At 44.0% G+C, this 19171-nt stretch overlaps 1 protein-coding gene across 4 annotated transcripts in view; it reads right to left on the reverse strand.

Moving 5' to 3' along the window:
• Mtus1 (microtubule associated scaffold protein 1) overlaps positions 1 to 19171 on the reverse strand; it is a 127640-nt gene that overhangs the window by 81714 nt on the left and 26755 nt on the right. For all 4 annotated transcript variants that reach the window (XM_075986575.1, XM_075986577.1, XM_075986574.1 and 1 more), the window contains exons 2-3: positions 8742 to 10976; positions 2785 to 2980 (exon numbers count right to left, since the gene is read on the reverse strand). In XM_075986575.1, the coding sequence (XP_075842690.1) occupies positions 2785 to 2980; positions 8742 to 10811 (2266 nt within the window). In that variant the 5' untranslated portion in view covers positions 10812 to 10976. The remainder of the gene's footprint in view (positions 1 to 2784; positions 2981 to 8741; positions 10977 to 19171) is intronic.

The following is a 19171-nucleotide window of genomic DNA, read 5'->3' on the forward strand; positions in this document are numbered from 1 at the left end:
GTAGAAAACTGCCAAGTAATGGGGCATGGTAGCACATGCCTGTACCATAAGTATTCAAGGTAGAGGCAGGAGAATTGCTGCAAGTTCAGGGACAACCTGAGATACACGGCAAGTTCCAGATCAGCCAGGGAAAAAGAGTCTCAAACCTTTTCTCAAAAAGAAGTGTGTGAGTGTGTGTGTGTGTGTGTGTGTGTGTGTGTGTGTACACTTAGTTTTTTAACTCTCACAAGCTCACCTGGGTTCAATTCCCAACACCCACATCAAATAAAAATAAATCTTTAGACTAACAGGTCCACATTTCTCTTAGGACACAATATACATAACACATGGTAGAGAGACTTTTAAAAAGACTGATCCGTTCCAAAAAGAATTCCATCTGTTTAAGTAGACCCCAGTGGGAAGCTGACTTCCAGAGGGCGTGTGTAAGTATGCAAGCAGCCAAGCCTCCCATAATCACCCCAGTAGCAGCCATTCCTCAGAAAAGTGGGCAAGTTCCAGATCATCCCTAGAAAAACAAGCCTGCAAAAGATGTTGGAGCCTAAGATTTTGAAACCCTTATACTTGACAACCGTCCATGCCAAGGGAGGGGAAACGCATGCCAAGCCAAGCCTGGCAGCTCAGGGGTGCCAGAATGAAACCAGAACACAGGGCCCCTAACTACAGGCCAGGGAGCCAGCAACCACAGCTCCACATGGCACCAAGTCCCAGGTGCTCCAAACATCAAAGCAGGAAGCACTCTCCAACTCCTGGCAACAACTCCTGGCAAAGACCAGGAGCCCCATCAGGCAGCAGCAAGAAGGACCAGAACTCAGCCCTCCCTCCTGGAGACTCCCAGTGGTGACAATATAGAAATCAAGGACCACTGCTTCCCTCCCATCCCTGGCATACTTTAGTTTCTCTACCACCCTCTCCCACCCCACAATGATGGCTACTTGGTGGGGACACGTTTCTCCAACTCATTCATTTCTCCCTGGAGACGGAAATGAATGGAAATCCCTCTTCTCCCACATCATCTGGCGTCAGCTCCTCCATCCTCATGGCCTTGGCAGTAGCCAAGAATCTGAACAGCACATGTTCAAGCATAGCAGGCGTCTCGCACCAGCAGCTTTGGGAGAGAACCGGCGAATCGATCGTAAAAAAGCTAAGTTGCAGTGCCGTAAAGCGGTTCTCCGGGATCCGGCCGGCTTTATAGGTTCTGTAAAGCAGTCTCACATGTGGGAACACATCACTTTAGAGGCACATTTTTTTAACATTCACTAGCAGTCACAATTTTTTACGAGGGATCTACCTGGCACGCCTTTAATTTGCTCAAGGTTGTACCTACAGAAATGAGGGGTGTTCCCTACGGAACGCTCTCAGCCGGCTGGGGTGACTAAGCAGGCTTTTCTTCTTAGTCTCGGAAAGGGATGAATTTCGCACTTGCTGTCCCGGCTCACAAGGCAGAGCGATCTGAACATCTGCCAGGTTTAGTAAGGCCCTTAGCAGCCATTCTTGATACTATCAAATTTCAGACTAATCCGACTAGAGCTAGAACTTCGAAAAGACAGGCCAAGGTAAACTAAAGTTCACGTCAGGCAAGTTTAACTTCGTAGTTGCTCTCCTAGCTCCGTATTGTCTCTCAGCAAAATTGGAGGTGGGGTAATCTCTTCATAGGTGATGGGGGAATGTTATGAACACTCAAAAATCCTTACTGCATATTAAGTACATAGCCATTTACTAAAGTTTTGTTACATTTATTTAATGTGTGTGAGAGGAAGAGAATACACATGCCGGCGAGCATGTGTGGAGGTCAGAGGACAACCTGTGGGAGTTGGTTCTCCTTCTACTCTGGGGGACCCTCAGATCAAACTCGGGCCAGAGTTGGAAGCCAGAACCCTGAGTCATCTTACAAGCTTGCTCCCCCCAACCCCAGTTTTTTTGTTGTTTTTTTTTGAGACAAAGTATACATACATATACATATACATACATACATACATACATACATACACATCATTCCAGGAGGGGCTTGAACTTGCAATCCTCCTGTCTTGGCCTTCTAAGTAACAGGATTATACAGGTCCGACACTACACTCAGGTTTTTTTTTAATTTTAATAAAATAATTCATGTGTTCCTGTTTGCTTCCTGCAGCTGCGATAAACACCACTACTGAAAGTAACTTGAGGAGGAAACAATATTTCCTCTTAAACTTCCAGGTCAGTCCAACTGAGGGAAGTCAGGGCAAGAACTTGAGGCAGGAATGGAAGCAGAGCCCAGGAGGAGTGCTGCTTGCTGGTTTGTTCCCAGGTTTCAAGCTACCTTTCTTCTGCATCCCGGGCCCGCCTGCCTCAGGATGCCCACAGCGTCCTGGTTCCTCCTACATCAAATTAGCAACCAAGAAAACACACCATAGACGTGCCCTCGAGCCAATCTGATGGAAGCAATTTCTTAATTGAGGCTCCTTCTTCCCAGGCATGTCAAATTGACAACCAAGATTATAGCAATATTTACGACAGCTAGCCAATGGCACAGTTACACACCCATGCTTCGGATAGCCTGGAAGTTTATGCGCATCAGCTACTCCCCAAAGCAGATTTACGCTGCTCAAAGGTGGGGCGCTGTGTTGCCTCTCCATCTCTCCATCTTTCCTGAGCAGGCTTTTGGACCACAAAAAGCTAGCTGCCTCAGTGACATAGTGCATTTGTTCTAAAACCAGATGGTCTTTCTGCTTTCTGCCAAGCCCAGTTTTAGACACAAATAATTGATAAAGGGCCTCAAAGAGTATAGTTGAGTCTGTTTTTTCTTACCAGAGCTGGACACACGCCTGATCCTCTGAGGCGATAAGGCCCTCTCGGAGCCTAGGATTCTGCTGTCATTCTTCCTCCTCAGGCAGGAGACAGCAGGCCCCACTTTGGCTTTGAGACCTGTTGCTTTCCTCAGGCTGCAGGGGTCGGGCTTGGAAATGTTTCTTCCTAGGGTGGTGGCTGTTTTGGGTGCAGAACCCTGTGAGAAAACCAGAAGATTTCAGTCTCGTGCTTTACCCATCCCTGTGGTGTCTACTTTGTGACAGAAACCTTCCGTCTCGGTGGCTGTGCCAGAGAAGTAATTAATTACCGTTTTTACTATGAATGGCTGACTTTAATTTGTCCTGATCTATCCACAGGCACATTAGTAGAACTGATCTCCGAGGTCTGGGGTTGACTTCAGCAACACTGTTCAGTCCTCTTGGTAGCGAGTACTCAGGTTCCCCGTAGCTGCTATTCTTTTTTTTTTTTTCTTTCTTTATTTTTTTTTTTTTTCGAGACAGGGTTTCTCTGTGGCTTTGGAGCCTATCCTGGAACTAGCTCTGTAGACCAGGCTGGTCTCGAACTCACAGAGATCCGCCTGCCTCTGCCTCCGGAGTGCTGGGATTAAAGGCGTGCGCCACCACCGCCAGGCTCTGCCTGCCTATTCTTGCTCTGGTACCTTTCAAGGCCAGGCTTCACTGGGGCTACAGCTTGGGTTTGTTCCCTTCTCTCCCCATGGACTCATCCTACATAGCTTGTCTGCTGTTCAACTGTGACTGATGCACTTTCCCAGCCAACACTTTCCCCTCCGGCTGCCCCTGTATTTAATTTCTGTCTGTGTCTCCCCACTGAGATCTTTCTACTCAGTAAGAACAACAACGATTCTATTATTGTTGGCATTCACTAACACAGAGCCCTTACACTATCCAGAATACCATTCTAATTTTTTAATTTTTAGCTCGCTTACAGAATAGTGAGTTTTATGGCATACATAATATGGCAGTGTCCACAGTTATATCTTATCCACATTTTACTGGAGCTATCCCTTATCTTCTCAACCTCTTCCTCCTCCAAAATTTGCCTTCTACTTCATGTCACACGTATGTGCATATGTGTGCGTATACACCTACACATATATACTTAATCTAGCAAAATGTGATTTTTTTTTGTCATTGGTCATCCTTTAATTCCAACTTTTAGTCCTCTTCTTTGTCACAGTCTATATTCAAGGTGTGCACGCATTTGCATGTACACTCACATATGTACTACATGGGACAGACAAATTCTGTGTTTGAAAGAAACCATGTTGTGTCTCCGAGTCTGACTTGTTTAACCCAACAGGATGATTTCTGTTCTCCAATAGGTGACAATTTCACTCATTTTTACAGATGAATAGGGTTTTGTTTGCAGGCTTCTAGGCTTGCTCTGTGTCTGGCCACTGTGAATAGTGAAGCAGTTAGCATGGATGCTTGGATGGCTCTGTGGTGAGGCTGACTTAGATTCCTTCAGGTGTAACTCCAGGTGAAGTATAGATAGTACGACGGCAGCTCTCCAGTCTAAATTCTAAACCCATTATCAACTAATAACCCAGTAAGATTTATCTGTCATACCCTGTGGCAGTGTGAATGTAATTGGCCCCCATAGCTTGGTAGGGAGTAGTCTTGCTGAAGTAGACTTGGCCTTGTTGGGGGAAGTGTGTCACTGTGGGCCGACTTTGAGGTCTCCTATGCTCAAACTAGGCCTGGTTCAGTGCACTTCCTGTTGCCTGTGGATCAAGACGTAGGTCTTTTGGCTCCTTTTCTAGCACCATGTCTGCCTGCTCACCACCAGGACCTGACATGAGGATAATAGATAAATTTCTAATCTGTAAGCCACCCCAATTAAATGTTTTCCTTTATAAGAATTATTGTGGCCGGGCGATGGTGGCGCACGCCTTTAATTCCAGCACTCGGAATTCCATCTGTCTCAACCTCTGCCGCGGCTTCTTCCCCCTTCTACAGAAACGTAGCTATACTCTTTTCTGTCCTGTGTGTCCACTCCCAAATTATGACATGGAGACTTATTAATTATGAAAGCTCAGCCTATAGCTTAGACTTGTTCCTAGCTAGCTCTTATAATTTAATTAACCCATTTATATCAATCTATATGCCATCACATGGCATTACTGCTCTTCCATCTTGCACCTCCTGTTTCCTCTCCATGTCTCCTGGCATCTCTTGTGCACCTAGATTCTCCTGCTCTTCTTTTCTCTTCCTGGAAGTCCCGCCTATCCTCTCCTGCCTAATTATTGGCCATTCATCTCTCAGTTAAACCAATCAGAAGGCACCTTTGTAAAGACAGTCACAGTATACAAATATTCTACCAGAATCTTCTAAGGTCACATCAAACCATTCAGGATGTGGCAGCCCCTGCCATTGTCTTCCTTGCGTTCTCCACTCCCATCACAACCTCTACCTGGCCATCCCCTGCATCAGAATACCTTCCTATGTTTCTTCATCTTTACACTTGGTGTTTGCCCTACCCTGAATGAGGCCCTATACGTTACGGCAAGTGACGAAGTGGCATTTTCGTAAGAAGTTTCCCTTAATAATCTTCCTAATTGTCACCACCCATCTTCCTCTCCTGTAACACTCAGAACTCAGAACTAAAGCCCTGGTGGCTTATTTTCTGACAGTCCCACTGGACTAGATAACACATTTGGACCAACGTTGTCTTTCTTTATACCCTTAACAAGGCTGTATATGTGGCATACACAGTAGGTGCCTAAGCAATGTTTCCACTGTAGAGATAAGGACATGAGAGATTTACTCCAAGTACAAATTCTAACACTGTAAACTGCAATTTCCTTCTCCCTTTACATAGAGAAAAGCTGTGTCTCATAGAGGGGTCACTTTGCAGTGAATTATGGAGCCACAAATTTAAAATTATCCAAACCGCATGCTCTTAAGCTCAGGCTTGCATATTCCCTACCGTGACCCTCCTTTGTCTAATCACAGCTGATTATTTCCCACAGATATGTAAAGTCCCACACTGATGGCTGTTGAATCCATACACTAGGCGAACTCAATACTAATTTAATAGCTATTGTCCCAAGTGAACTGCTGCAGGTCACATTGACCCTGGAGAGCGACACAGAATCCTCTACCCAGAGAAACTTTTACTTTAAGATTTTATTATGTATAAAGTTTTCTGCCTGCATGTATTCCTGCATGCCAGAAGAGGGCACCAGATCCCATTACAGATGTTGTTAGCTGCCATGTGGGTGCTGGGAATTGAACTCGGCCTCTGGAAGAGCTCTCTCTCCAACCCGAGAAACTTTCTCTTATAAAGTAAAAGCAAACTTCTCTTCAATGTATGAGAGTGAACCTTCCACGGATCATTTATTTTACTCTCAGAGCCCACATTCTGAAAAATTTTGAGGTTTTGTGAGGCATAGGAGACCTGAGTTTGAGCATCTGTTTCCTTCACAGTTGTGTGAGCTTGAAATACACCCTCTGAAGTATGACCATAGGTAACAACTGCCCTGCTGTTGCTGGAAAGAACAATGGGCATTACTGAGCATCGCTGGCGCAATTAGACAACAGCCTATAAGAAAGGCACACGGGCCCATCTTTCCTTTATGTAACAGCATGCTATCTTGAACACATAACCTCTGTAATGGGCAACCACTTATAACCCTCTATAGCGGTCTTAAATCACTTCTTCTAAATAAAAACCTTCCTAAAGTTTCAGGTAAACAAAGATCACCAAACAGCAGTAAGGTGGAAGGCAACCTTGAGTAAATTACTTTAGCTGGAGACTAAGATCAACAGACTATATGCAAGCGCAAGTGCACACACACACATACACACACACACACCTTACCATCCTTCTACAGCAGGAACTGGGAACTGCTGAGGTGACTAACAAGATGAAACACCAGTACACGTGCTTAGCATTCTACAATCAGCCACACCTGGAGCTATGACAGTCAGTCTGACCTCTTCACACCCTCCCTTCCTAAGCCTAGAACTGTGTGGGGGTTGAATTAGACAAATTGGAGGACGCCACTCTATGTAAGACAGGGTCACAGAAGCATAGTTCCTTATTCTAGAAGATAAGGAAAGGTGCCAGCGATGAGTCTGTGGGACAGTCCTTACAGCCTTATAAAGCATTTCACACCTAATCCTAAGGTCTCACTGTGAAATTGCTAAAGTGCAAACTACTGGAATCTGGCTTCCCTGATGATTCCATGGCCTTACCTCAACACCACATCATGGGCCTACAGCTACCAAATTGGAAATATAAGGAAATGCTCTGGTTTTAGAATGACATAAGCAATTTATATTCAAAGACCAATGTTCAGGAAACTTTATGGTAGTTTTTCTAGTACTGGGGGTCTACAAGTTAATAAATGTCTCTCATAAAGCTAAGCATACTGGTTCATAACTAATCTTAGCATTAAGGGTGTAAAGCAAGAAAAATCTCAAATTCAACATCAGCCTGTGCTACTACTGTGTGCTGAATTCAAAACCACGCTGGCTGCCATGTTGATACCTGAATTCTCCATAAATTAAAGACAAATATCTTGGTTCTTTGCATATCTATAAACACCTGTCTAAGCTGGGCAGTGGTGGCACACGCCTTTAATCCCAGCACTCAGGGAGGCAGAGACAGGCAGATCTCTATAGTTCGAAGCCAGCCTGGTCTACAGAGCTAGTTTGTGGGACAGCTAGAGCTCTTACAGAGAAACCCTGGCTCGAAAAGCCAGGAACACCTATCCACAATTTTGAGTTAATTTTAATTGGATAAAGTTCTAAACTATCTGAATTTCCTCAATTAGACATAAACAGAACTTAAAGGGTCTGCGTTCTGAAACAATACACAAACCCATTGGATTAGAGATCCCTGTGGCATTCCATCCTTACCAACAGAATTATTGATAGAAAGGCAAACATCTGTAAACTGACCAGGTCAGGAGTATCTCCAGTTTATCATCTAGACATTTCCTGCATGACCTGCTAAGCGACCTGACGGTGCTGTTCCATTCCTCCTACACAGGAGTCCCCAGGGATGTCTATCTTCCTCCTCTGCGCACAGATCCAGTCCTGATCCAGAGGACGAGTATTTCAAGGGCAGTCTGTGTGGGGCTGAAAATACACCTACGTCTCCACTGCCAAAAATAGACTGAGGGCACACAGTCCCAACAGCAGCCTGGCATGTGCTTTGAAAACTAGTTTTATTATATCACTGTCAAAAAAAACCATGCACATATGTGTTTAAAGAAAAATAACCTTTGAACTGCGCACAATGCAGCATTGATTTCTTAAGTGATGCTGTTTAGTCCCCTTCGTGGTTTGACAGGTGCCGTTGAAGACATTTTGCTTTATTTACTATGTATGGATTTGTTTCATGCATTAAAAATCCATGCAAAATGGGCGGCGGGGGACCTTACACACCCCCTGCCCAAATCCTTTCCCTTCTGGCTGTGGCAAAGTTACCAGGCCTGTGTCACACAGCCGGCTGCAGGAGACTCAAATCTGGGAGATTAGGCTCAGCTTCCAAAACTGCTTCCCCAACAAGACACCAGGGTCGGTTTTTATGTTGATCACCAGCACTCCATAGCCAATTCTTAAATGTGGTTTGCATGCTTACACCCCTTTTTTCGCTTTTTGAAAAGAAAATAAAATATAGCCTGATGTCAGCTGCTTCACTTCAAATACCTAATACAGCAAAACATCAACTTTTTCTTTGAAAACACTATCAAAAGGAAAGGCCATGTTCAAGAAAACTCTAGAACTAAGTTTTTCACTATGTAAGGTTGTTATATTTTGACCCATTTAACTCTCTATACTGGATGACAGGACAAAGAATACATGGATATGAATCATGAGTCAAGCTCGGTGATATTATTATCAATTAATAGGCAGCATACTGCTAATACACCAGCTTTCCTCATTCCTAGAAGCAGACAGAAGCAGACAGTGGCGTCCACTCACCACAAACGGGGGCTTGCATTCTGAAGTCTCGTTGGTGGTTGGCTTTCCCAGCTCTTGCTTTTCCGTCGGAGCCTCGCAGTCCTTTTCACCCTTTTCAGGGCTAATCCGATCGATGTGGGAAACAAGTGTTACTTCCAAACACTCTGAACTTTTCATTTTCCCTGGGAGAATGCCTTTGATCTTCTGGAAAAATGCAGCTACGGACCCAGTCTCGCTCGCTGCGTGAGAAGACGCTGAAGTCTTGTCAACATCCTCCCGGTTCGATTTCGCGGCAGATGTTGCTCTTGGAACCCTGAGCGAAGCGTTTTTAGAATGAGTTGAAACATGCACAGCCTGGCTGGTAATGAGTTTATTAAACTGTTGCTTGTCTGTCTTGTTAATTAGGATCTCCGTCTTTTTGTCTGCATTCAAATCGGATCTCGATTTTCTGTTCATAGCAGTCAACTGTTTAGAAGGCACTGGAGGGGCTGAGGAGACCCCAGTAATCTGAGGCTTGGGTGTACCGTTCATTGCAGAAGCATCTTTGGGTTGCAGCACTGATCTGGATATAACTTTGGCCTTAATGTTCTTGAAGTTTGGCCTTGGGTAACTTATTATTTCTGTTTTCCTAACTTTGCTACTTACGGTGGAATTCGTTTTGGTAGCCGATTTTCCCAGATTAGGCTTTGGCGCATTCATGGCTGCCCCTTTCAAGTTTGGTACAGTCTCGGCATCTCTTGGACCTTTCTCCATGAGATTGCACCTCTCTGTCGCATCAACAGGGGAAAGCGTAAGGCTTACACTGGGGGTGTCCTGAGCTGGTGTTGACGTGCAAACCGTATGATTTGTGCTAATGACTCTACCATTTCCATCCCAAGCCATCTCACACAGTGAAAACCTCTGCCCTGGAGCACTTCTTAGGGTCAGCTCTTCAGCACTCTTTTGGATTTCTGAGTTATTGCCATGAGAGGCGGAATGCAGGTTTTCCGTCGTAGTGACTTTGCACTCAGAGTCCAGGACGCTGGTTTTACTTTTATCAAAAGCTGGCACCAGTGAAGGGCATTCGTCATCAACGTGACGGTTGCACAGTGTTCCTCTCAGGCTTTGGCCCATTTCCTGTTGACCGTATGAGCGGTGTGAATGAGTCTCACTGTTTGGTTCATCTTTAGATACACAATGGAACTCCTGTAATACAGACCCACTGGGAACCTCCACGCCATCAGAAACCGGTGTCACAGCTTGGATCTCTTTGTCTCCAACGAGTCCTTGCTCTGGCCCATCTGGGTACTCTTTGGTAACGTTTCCTAAAGACTCCTGGCACGGAATTCCAATGTCTGCAGCATCAGTTTGCATCGGCACATCAGAACATACCGTGCAGGTTGTGTTTAGAGCCTCTGGGGGCGGGGCTTGAAGCTTTTCAAAGCCCTCGCTGTTATGAGTTCCTCTCACACGCATCTCAGAGGGCTGAGGTGATGTCCACACGGGGCAGGACAGCAGCGTGTTTCCACCCCCCACAGTTGCTGGCGGCAGACCTCCAGGAGCATGGAAAGGCTGACCCCGTTCAATAGAATGGCGTGCTATCATGGTGCAGTTAGCTGCGTCCGATTTCATGTCAAATGTCTGTTTTAGCTCCAAAGGGGCAGCGGAGTCTGCACAGTCGAAACCATCATCAGACTTGCACACACCGGCCAGAGAGGGCTCAAACCTCTCTTCCTGGGGTGCCTCTAGGGAATCCAACTTACTATGCAGGTTCAGGGGCGTCACCGTACTGAGTGCTGAGGACTGATGGGTAGGATCGCTATGCATTGCAAACCCGGGCTTACTAATGAAACCACTTGAAGGTTCTGGGTAATCAATTGCTTCTACACGCTGATGGCTTAAAGAAACACTTTCACTGCCGTCCACGGCCGGATCCATCTCATAGTCCACCACCATGTCATCTGGGTTAGCAGCGTTCCAATCCCCGGGACTCGCTGAAGGGCGTTGTGTAGATGGTGACTTGGTGTCATATTCAGGTGTGTTCCCGTTTTGATCCCTGACAAATACACAATACAACTCATCTTCTGTCTTGCCTGAATTATCATCATTCATCCTGAATATGAACTTTAAACCTCTGCCATTTTATATTCTCTTCGAATCCTTTGAAATTGGAAAGCGAATGGAAAATAATGGTCTCGCTCCCTCCCTATCGCTTGCCAGCCCGGTTCCAGGATGGCAACCTTGGGAGTCTTTGAAGTTGAAATGACTTGTTGTTCCCTGAAAGAAAGAAAACATTTAATTCAAATAAATGTTAGAAAGATGTGCAGATCGTCCTTAGTTTAGATCACTGTCTTCACACCAGCAAGCCGAGCTGTCCGTGTGGGGATTCATGCTATCACTGGCGAACCTACCATTCTCCTTCAAAGATAGTTCTGTGTGGGAAGGAATGGGGCATGATGACACGGAACATGGATAAGTCCCTGTGACTGATGTCCCAGATGACATCTGCCTTCCTGACTCCCAGAGACCCTCCACCAGGGGGAAGGAACTAAGGCTGAAACAGTCTTTCCTTCACGTTGGTTGACAGTGAAACCATTCATCCTCATTTCTCTTGGCAGTTCAGATTTATGTCCACTGTGCCAGCATAATTCATGAGTGTCCCTTCCATCATCAGAAGGACCCCTACTCTGCGTTACATACAGTGATTACCAATGAGACCACCCAGGCCCCACAAATGAGTGAGATTCCAGGAATTTGCATCTCTTTTTCGGTTTCATTTCTATCTTAACCATGTACCTTTCTAGGGCCTGCAGGGGGGTTGATGTTGAGAGTTGGACGTGGCCTCTGTTAGAACAAAGCCACTGTATGCTGAACTGTGTAATACTTTCAAATAAACTGATAATACACTGAAGTCAATCCTGTCCCTTAAGTACAACTGTTCTGGAGACCGAGTTTGGAGACAAGGTCTTTAAGGAGGTGAGAAAGGTTAAATGATCAGATAACAGGGGGAGAACTTCTCCACCAGAACGGCTACTCCTCTGATGCCAGAAGCCCCGCCCCCACCCCACCCCACCCCACCCCACCCACCCCACCCCATGACAGTAAAAATAAATGCGCACGATGGTAACAGAAGCATTATCTACAACAACTGAAGACTAAGGATGGGAAGGAACCCACGTCCGCCAACTGGTAAATAAAGTTTTCCAAACTTGCACATTTACACATCAGAATACTTCTTGAGTACAATAAAGAATGTAAAGTTCCATTAGATACAGTGTCCCAATAGGAAAATGTTACACTAAGAGAAAGAAATCTGAAGGACTCGAAGACCTGTCATAACGATGCTTTAAAACGGCGGGGAAAACAGCTATTCTAGAGCCTCCTGTGAATTCTCCATAACTAACAGCTCTACAAATCTATAAACAACAATGGTCTTGTTGAAGTGGTGATCCATACCTACAATCTCAGTACTTGGAAGGCTGAAACAAGTAGATTGCCACAAATTTGGAGATAGCTTGGGCTACACAGCAAGTCTGAGGCTAGCCAGAGCTAAATAGTGATACCCTGTTTCAGGGAGGGAGAGGAGGAAAGATGATTGCACCACTGAGGAAAGTCCACGCAGAGTGTTAAATAATTTGTCAGAGTTTGCCAGACTGGAGTGGGCAAGGCTAAGCACTGTTTTGTGCTTTAAAAAAAACTTCTGAGTTAAATAAATTACACCAAAAAAGACAAGGGACCAAGTATCATCAAAAGACACTTCTTGGAGCCTGAAGGTAATGAAGCAAAGTCTGCACAGTTCAGAAGGGAACACGGTCAGGCCACATGGCCAGTGCCTACTATCTAAGCTAGGGGAGAGTGAAGCATTGCTTGAGCCCAAAAGTTGAAGGCTAGTCTTGATAAAGAGACCTATTTCAAAACGATACATGATAGACACTAGATTAAATAGAAAGATGTGGTTGGTGTGAATAAAGAGATTTCTAGACAAATCAATGCCACACCCCATTTTCCATGTTGTCTCAGACAACTGAGAAATGAAGAATCAATTCACCACAATGAGGTGATCAATGTAGAAGTACCCTCAAACACAAGGAACCCAAAGAAATGCCAGAGTGACTACCAAGCTGCACAATACCCCAGAGACAACAGTCAAGAAGGTTCAGCAAGGAAATCTCCAGGGCAAAGGTATATGGAAAATTGTAACAAACTGGAAAATTGAATAGAAATCACGTACAGCCTTTGAAGAATGTAAGATTATTTCTGCAGGATATGTAAACAGAGCAGTAGTTAGTCTTAGGAAAAAGCAAACAGGTCGGGCAGTGGTGGCACAAGCCTCTAAATCCAACACTGGCGAGGCAGAGACAGGCAAGATCTCTGTGAGTTCAAGGCCAGATGTTACACTGAGAAACCCTATCTCCAAAAAGCAAACAGAGTGAATGAACAGCTCTGGAAGAAAACAGACTAGCCCACGAATGTTACCATCGGCAGATTAAAGCAAACAGTGGGATATCACTGAAATCTTTCCGGGTTAAGGTCAAGCTTTCATAATACTAAGTCTCCATATCATTATTGGGGAGTTGGAGCTCCCACAAAAGAAAAGTCTGAGTACATTTCAGAAAGCTTGCAACAGGCCAGCCTGGGCTACATTGTGAGACAGTCTCAAAAAGCAAAGCTCATCTCTAAGAAGAGATGAAAACATGATAATATGCACAGTGGTGGTCATGGGTAGAAATAAACACATTCTGTTTTCGACACAGTGAAAACACAATACGCAGCAAAGAAAGGACAGAGAGTAACCAACTTCAAAGCTGCTCTTGTGTAGAATTCTCTTAAAGACAAAGTGGTCCTTCTTCTCATCTGTGGATTCATTTACACGGCTTCAGTTACCCATGGGCAGCCTTGATCGAGAAAGCCTACATGGAAAAATCCCAGAAATGCACGATTCATAAGTGTTGGGTAACTTAACACAGTACATGGTTTTACCTGTTCTGACCGTTGGGCTCTTACTCCACCTACCTGATAAAGTAGCCTTTACCCTAAGTTCCTATGTAGATGAAGTAAGTGACATCTAGACAGCTGGGAACCACTTACAGGCTTCAGTTATGTCCCACAAGTCTTGGGATGCAGCCCTAACAGACAGATGGACAATCATCCTTATCTTCCTAAATTCTGTGCTTACGATAGAGAAGAGTTTTCTGTTCAACGGTGACACCGAGTCTTTACTCACTCCTGCTTTCTCTATTTAAAATTACCTTACCAAATGACACTCCCATTTATTTTCCTTAAACATTTTATTTTAGGGGTATGTGGGAGGGTTACGTGTGGGTATACATATGCAAACCCATAAAGAAACAAAACCCAGGACTTACTCATGTTTGGCAAGCACTTTACGACTGAACTACACCCCAGCCAAGAAGTGACTTCTAAAAATATCAATCATTGATTGAAACATAGCTCAATATTTCAAAGCCACTGACCCTCAGGGCTAGAAAAGGAACTCAAAAGTGATCCATAGAATTCTAACGCTAATCCAACAAATTCATGCTCTTTTCGTCCACAATAAAACAAATCTCTGTGCACTTCAGGGAAAGTATGATGTTCCAGACATTTTTTACTTCTGTCTAGACATTCCCTGTGTAGAGTCATAAAACACACCAGTGACCTTTATATGTAAATTCCAGATAGATTCAAATACAGAAAACTGTCAAGTACATAGTGAAAAGATGCAAATAGTCATGCAGAAGTTTGCAGAGGTTTCCTGGATTGCTTAGGTTTGCGTAGGTTACCCAATCAGCCAGCAGAGCCTTTCTCATTCCTCTGTCATGCATGACCTTAATCATGCGTGATCTTGGCCCAAGTAGCACTATCCATGTTTCATGGGACAGGGTGACAGCAGGCACGAAAACTGCTTTCTGACCCCTGATCCTAACAGCAGTGGCTGGCTATGCTTGCTGAGTAAGCAAACTGGGAAACAGCTAGCAATACTGGCTGGCTACACCTGGCAGGAAATTCTGCATAACCACACAGGAGGAGAAAATGGAAACTGGGGAGCCAACAGCCATCTCTTAGTGTTCCCTCAGGCCTAGGGCTCCGCACCCAGACAGCATCGCTCCTTCACTCATAATTAAGGCTGGTGTCTGGCATTTCCCGATAGGTTTGAATTTGCACACTGAGTCTACAGCTTGTGACACCATTTTGGGAGATTGTAAACTCTTTGATCCATTTTTTAAAATCTGTCTGTCTGTCTACCTATCATCTATCTATCTATCTATCTATCTATCTATCTATCTATCTATCTATCTATCTATCTATCTATCTATGTGTAGAGTATTCTGCTTGCACATATGCCTGCAGGCCAGAAGAGGGCACCAGATCTCATTATGGATGGTTGTGAGCCACCATTTGAACTCAGGACCTCTGGAAGAGCAGCCAGCCAGTGTTCTTAACCGCTGAGCCATCTCTCCAGCTCCCTTCAGTGACTAATTAATGGTAGTTTTGCTTTTAGATCTTAGAACAAAATTTGTATTCAGTCAAAAAATGTAAAGAGATATGAGTTCTATTGTATCATAACACAATGAGTAACACTCTTTAAAGCATGTGTTTGATATCTGCCATGTGCTGGCCATGATTAGGTTCCAGAGAGGCTAGCACTGTGTTGGCAATAACTGAGGCTTATTATTATTGTTGTTGTTGTGGTTATTTTATGTGTGTTATAATATATAATATTATACGTTAAACAATTAGCTAAACTGCTTCGTAGTTAAACATCCACATGCCACAGGAGTAATGAAGAGATGGCATGCGGGGATGCCAAACTGCCAAAGTCAGGGGAAAGTATAGAGGACTTTGTCCAGTGGAGGGCAGCCAGGCAGTGCAGGCGGAGGAATCGCACAGGAGAGGATCCAAAGTGCAGGGGAGGCTGGGATGTCTAGAGAGAAAAAGCTTCATGAGGCAGGGGCAGGAAAGGGGGTAGTCGTGGCGGCAGCTCAGGGTTCAGATTCTATTTATACGCTCCAAAGTTGGGAAGACAGACCCTGACACTCAGCTTGGCTGAGGTGTGGACCACGTTCTACTGGAGACAAGCAGCAAGCAGGAAAGGGTCAGCATGGAGCCGAGCTGACAAAGCGCTGGAGAGAGAATGCAGACAAAAAACCCAGACGTGCTCACAGGGCGTACCACTGTGTAATCTGCGCCACACAGATGAGAGCATGGCACACAACAAGTGCCCAGTAAATGTCTGTTCAATTAAACATTATTTTAAAGGATTACTTCACTTATATTAATATTTAAAGAAGGAAGTCACAGAAGATAGTGTGGGAAAGCTGCATAAATAATCTATCATGTTCTGGGCTGGTACAGAAAAGATTTCAAACATTAGTGTAAATTAGAAGAAACATGACATTCCCTTTTCTTTCTATAAACCAATATACAAGTTTAGGACCTGACTGTGTAACACTGTGTAACTGACTAGATACAGCAGAGAGGACCTTGGTCCTGCCTCAAGGGATGTGACAGACTTTGTTGACTCCCCATGGGAGGCCTCACCCTCTGAGAAGTGAATGGGGGTGGGGTGGGGAGAAAGTGGGGGGGAGCAGGAAGACAGGAGGGAGAGGTAACTGGGATTGATATGTAAAATGAGATTGTTTTAAAAATAAAATAATTAAAAAGCATTACAGCTGAAAGATTTGCTACCCACACACCACAAAGCTTGAAGAATGCCAGCGAGATCTGGGTTGAAATGCATAATGCATTAAAACACAGAGACTCCTCGTTTGTATAGTGGTGAGTATCCCCGCCTGTCACGCGGGAGACTGGGGGAAAAAAAAAATAAAACACAGAGACTGATACGATTTCATCATCCAAAGAAAACAATGCACTTCTTTGTAAAACACAAATTTGCCAGGTGTAGGGGCACACACCTTTAATCCCTGACACTCAGGAGGCAGAGGCAGGCAGATGTCCAAGTTTGAGCCCAGCCAGTTCTACAGATATCCAGGACAGCCAGGGATATACAGAGAAACTCTGTCAAATAAATAAATAAATAAATAAATAAATAAATAAATAAATAAATAAATGGGCTATTTCTGGTCAAGAGTGTGTATTTTTAAAAAGTGGAGGGAGTAGAAACTGCGGTCAGGATGTATTGTATGTAAAAAGAACAAATAAATACAAATTAAGAATTTTTAAGTTGAAAATATAACAAAAAATGTCAGAAACTATTCACACCATGATTTAAAAAAAATTAAAACTACTTCAACAAAAATATATCCATCTCCCATGCACTCTCAAAAACTGCGTAATAAGGTTTGTATTTAAGATACATTTAATGCCAAGCATGGTGGGACGTCTTTAATCCTAGTGCTCAGGATTAAATCCTACTGCAGAGACAAGCAGATCTCAGATTTGGAGCCTGGCTCCAATTATGGAGTCTACATAGTGAGTTCCAGGACAGCCAGGGCTACAATGGGAAATATGTATACACACAGATACATAAATATCTTTAAGGTTCTAAATTTCATTGATTAAAATACTTCGTGGGAATGATGAAGTATTATCAAGTATTTAAGAAACATGTTCATCGTCTCCAGAAGGGGACTTGCTGTAAGTCCAGCAGAAACACTGTTGGTGAACCACAGCCCAGCAGAACTTCCCAAAGTTGCCATCACATAGCCCAGGAAAACCAAAGGAAAGTAACCATTTCCCACACAGATAAATAGAGGACACGTAACACTCAAGCTCTGTTTAAATCTCATGTATAAAGGGCTTGGGGTGTGTGAGAGGGGTTGGGGGGATGGGTAGGGGTGCCTTTGGTTTTCTATTTGTTTTAGGTACTAGAGATAGACCCTTCACTCTAATACATGCCAGGCAGGCACTACCAGTAAGCTAGAGCACCAGCTTTATTTTTAAATTTTATTCTAATATTTAGCTATTTATTTTGAGGCAGTCTCACTTAGTTTCCAGGTTGATCTCAAACTTATTTTGTAGTCCAGGAAGGCCTTGAGCTTGTGATCCTCCTGTCTGTACCTACAGGCTTGAGACACCGGGACCAACTCTTGTGTAAAACTGTAAATGAACGTTGGTATTGGGAAATGATTTTTTCTGTTAAAAATCAAAGTATAACCAGTAGACCTTAACTCATGGTATACAATCAAAAGACTTGAGGAGCTGGGCAAGGTGGCACACCTTTAATTCCATCACTCTGCAAGTAGAGGCAGGTGGATTTATGTGAGTTTGAAGCCAGCCTAAGAACCTAAGAGTTCTAGGACAGCCAGGGCTACAATGGGAAACTCGGTCTCAAAAACACACAAAATCTTGGGGGTGTGGAGCTAGGCACACTGAAGCCATGGGTGGTTATGCTAAGAATGCCACCACTGAGAAAAACTAGCACAAGCCTGCAGGAAGTCTAAGAGTCACCGCACAGCCAACTAGCTGACTCACGGAGTGGATTCTGACACCTGCAGCTTGTTTAAAAATGCACTTTCAACCCAAAGCTCTGACTCAAGAGCTTCCCGAAACCACCAAACCACACTCTCTTCAAGCCACATTTCTAGGCGCTTTCGTTGTCTGTTCTAATACAGGCCTTTTACAATAACTGCACTTCGGGGTACTAAACATTCTTTAAAAATATTTCTATTATTTGAGGTTTTCTAGAGGAAACAGAACTGATAGAATAAATTCTATCATAAGACCTCATAAGACAACCATCCTTCCCAACAAGTAGATATACTGTTCATATTAATCTCTGAGCAGGGCACAAAGGCTCACACTTGTAATTCCAGCACTTGGGAGTCCAAAGTAACAGGCTGGCCATGGGTTCAAGAACATGCAGGGCTATATAGTGAGTTTTAGGTTAGCCTGAGCTACAGAGGAAGACCCTGTCTCGGAAGACAAACCTATAATCTTTACTTTGTTCCACACTCTAGAATTTATCCTGAAGCAGAGACAATACAACATAATAAATGCTACAAAGAAAAGGCGGGAGGAGGGGAAGCAAAGCTTAAATTGCAAAGCTTTTGGGATCAGTTACAGTTAATCAATTCTAATGGGTTTTTTTTTCAGTTTAAATAACCCAATAGTACATTTTCAAAATGTATGAATGTCAAAACTCAGTAACTATAAAATTAAAATTAAGCATAAGATGTCTTATTTGTAATATATATATATAGCTTTCGATTGCACCTTAAACAGCTTTTTTTCATCTAGCAAGGCAGAATTACAACCAGACCGACCACAAGAAACCCAAACTTCTGTTCATGGGATGATTCCTCCCCTGTAGACCACAGTTATTCAAAAACCAGCACAGACTCCCAGGAGTAACAGAACTGGGTGGAATAAGCACTCCCCACAACTAAGGAATCTTCCTTGGATTCTCTGCGGATGAAACATCTCTCTGAGGTTTAGCAGGCAGAAAAATGTGCAGATGTTTCTTGGTGATACTGTAACACATCAACTACAAAGGTCACAGCAAAGCAAAA

The sequence above is a fragment of the Microtus pennsylvanicus genome, chromosome 9, assembly GCF_037038515.1.
Source record: "Microtus pennsylvanicus isolate mMicPen1 chromosome 9, mMicPen1.hap1, whole genome shotgun sequence".
In the NCBI taxonomy this organism is placed as follows: Eukaryota; Metazoa; Chordata; class Mammalia; order Rodentia; family Cricetidae; genus Microtus; species Microtus pennsylvanicus.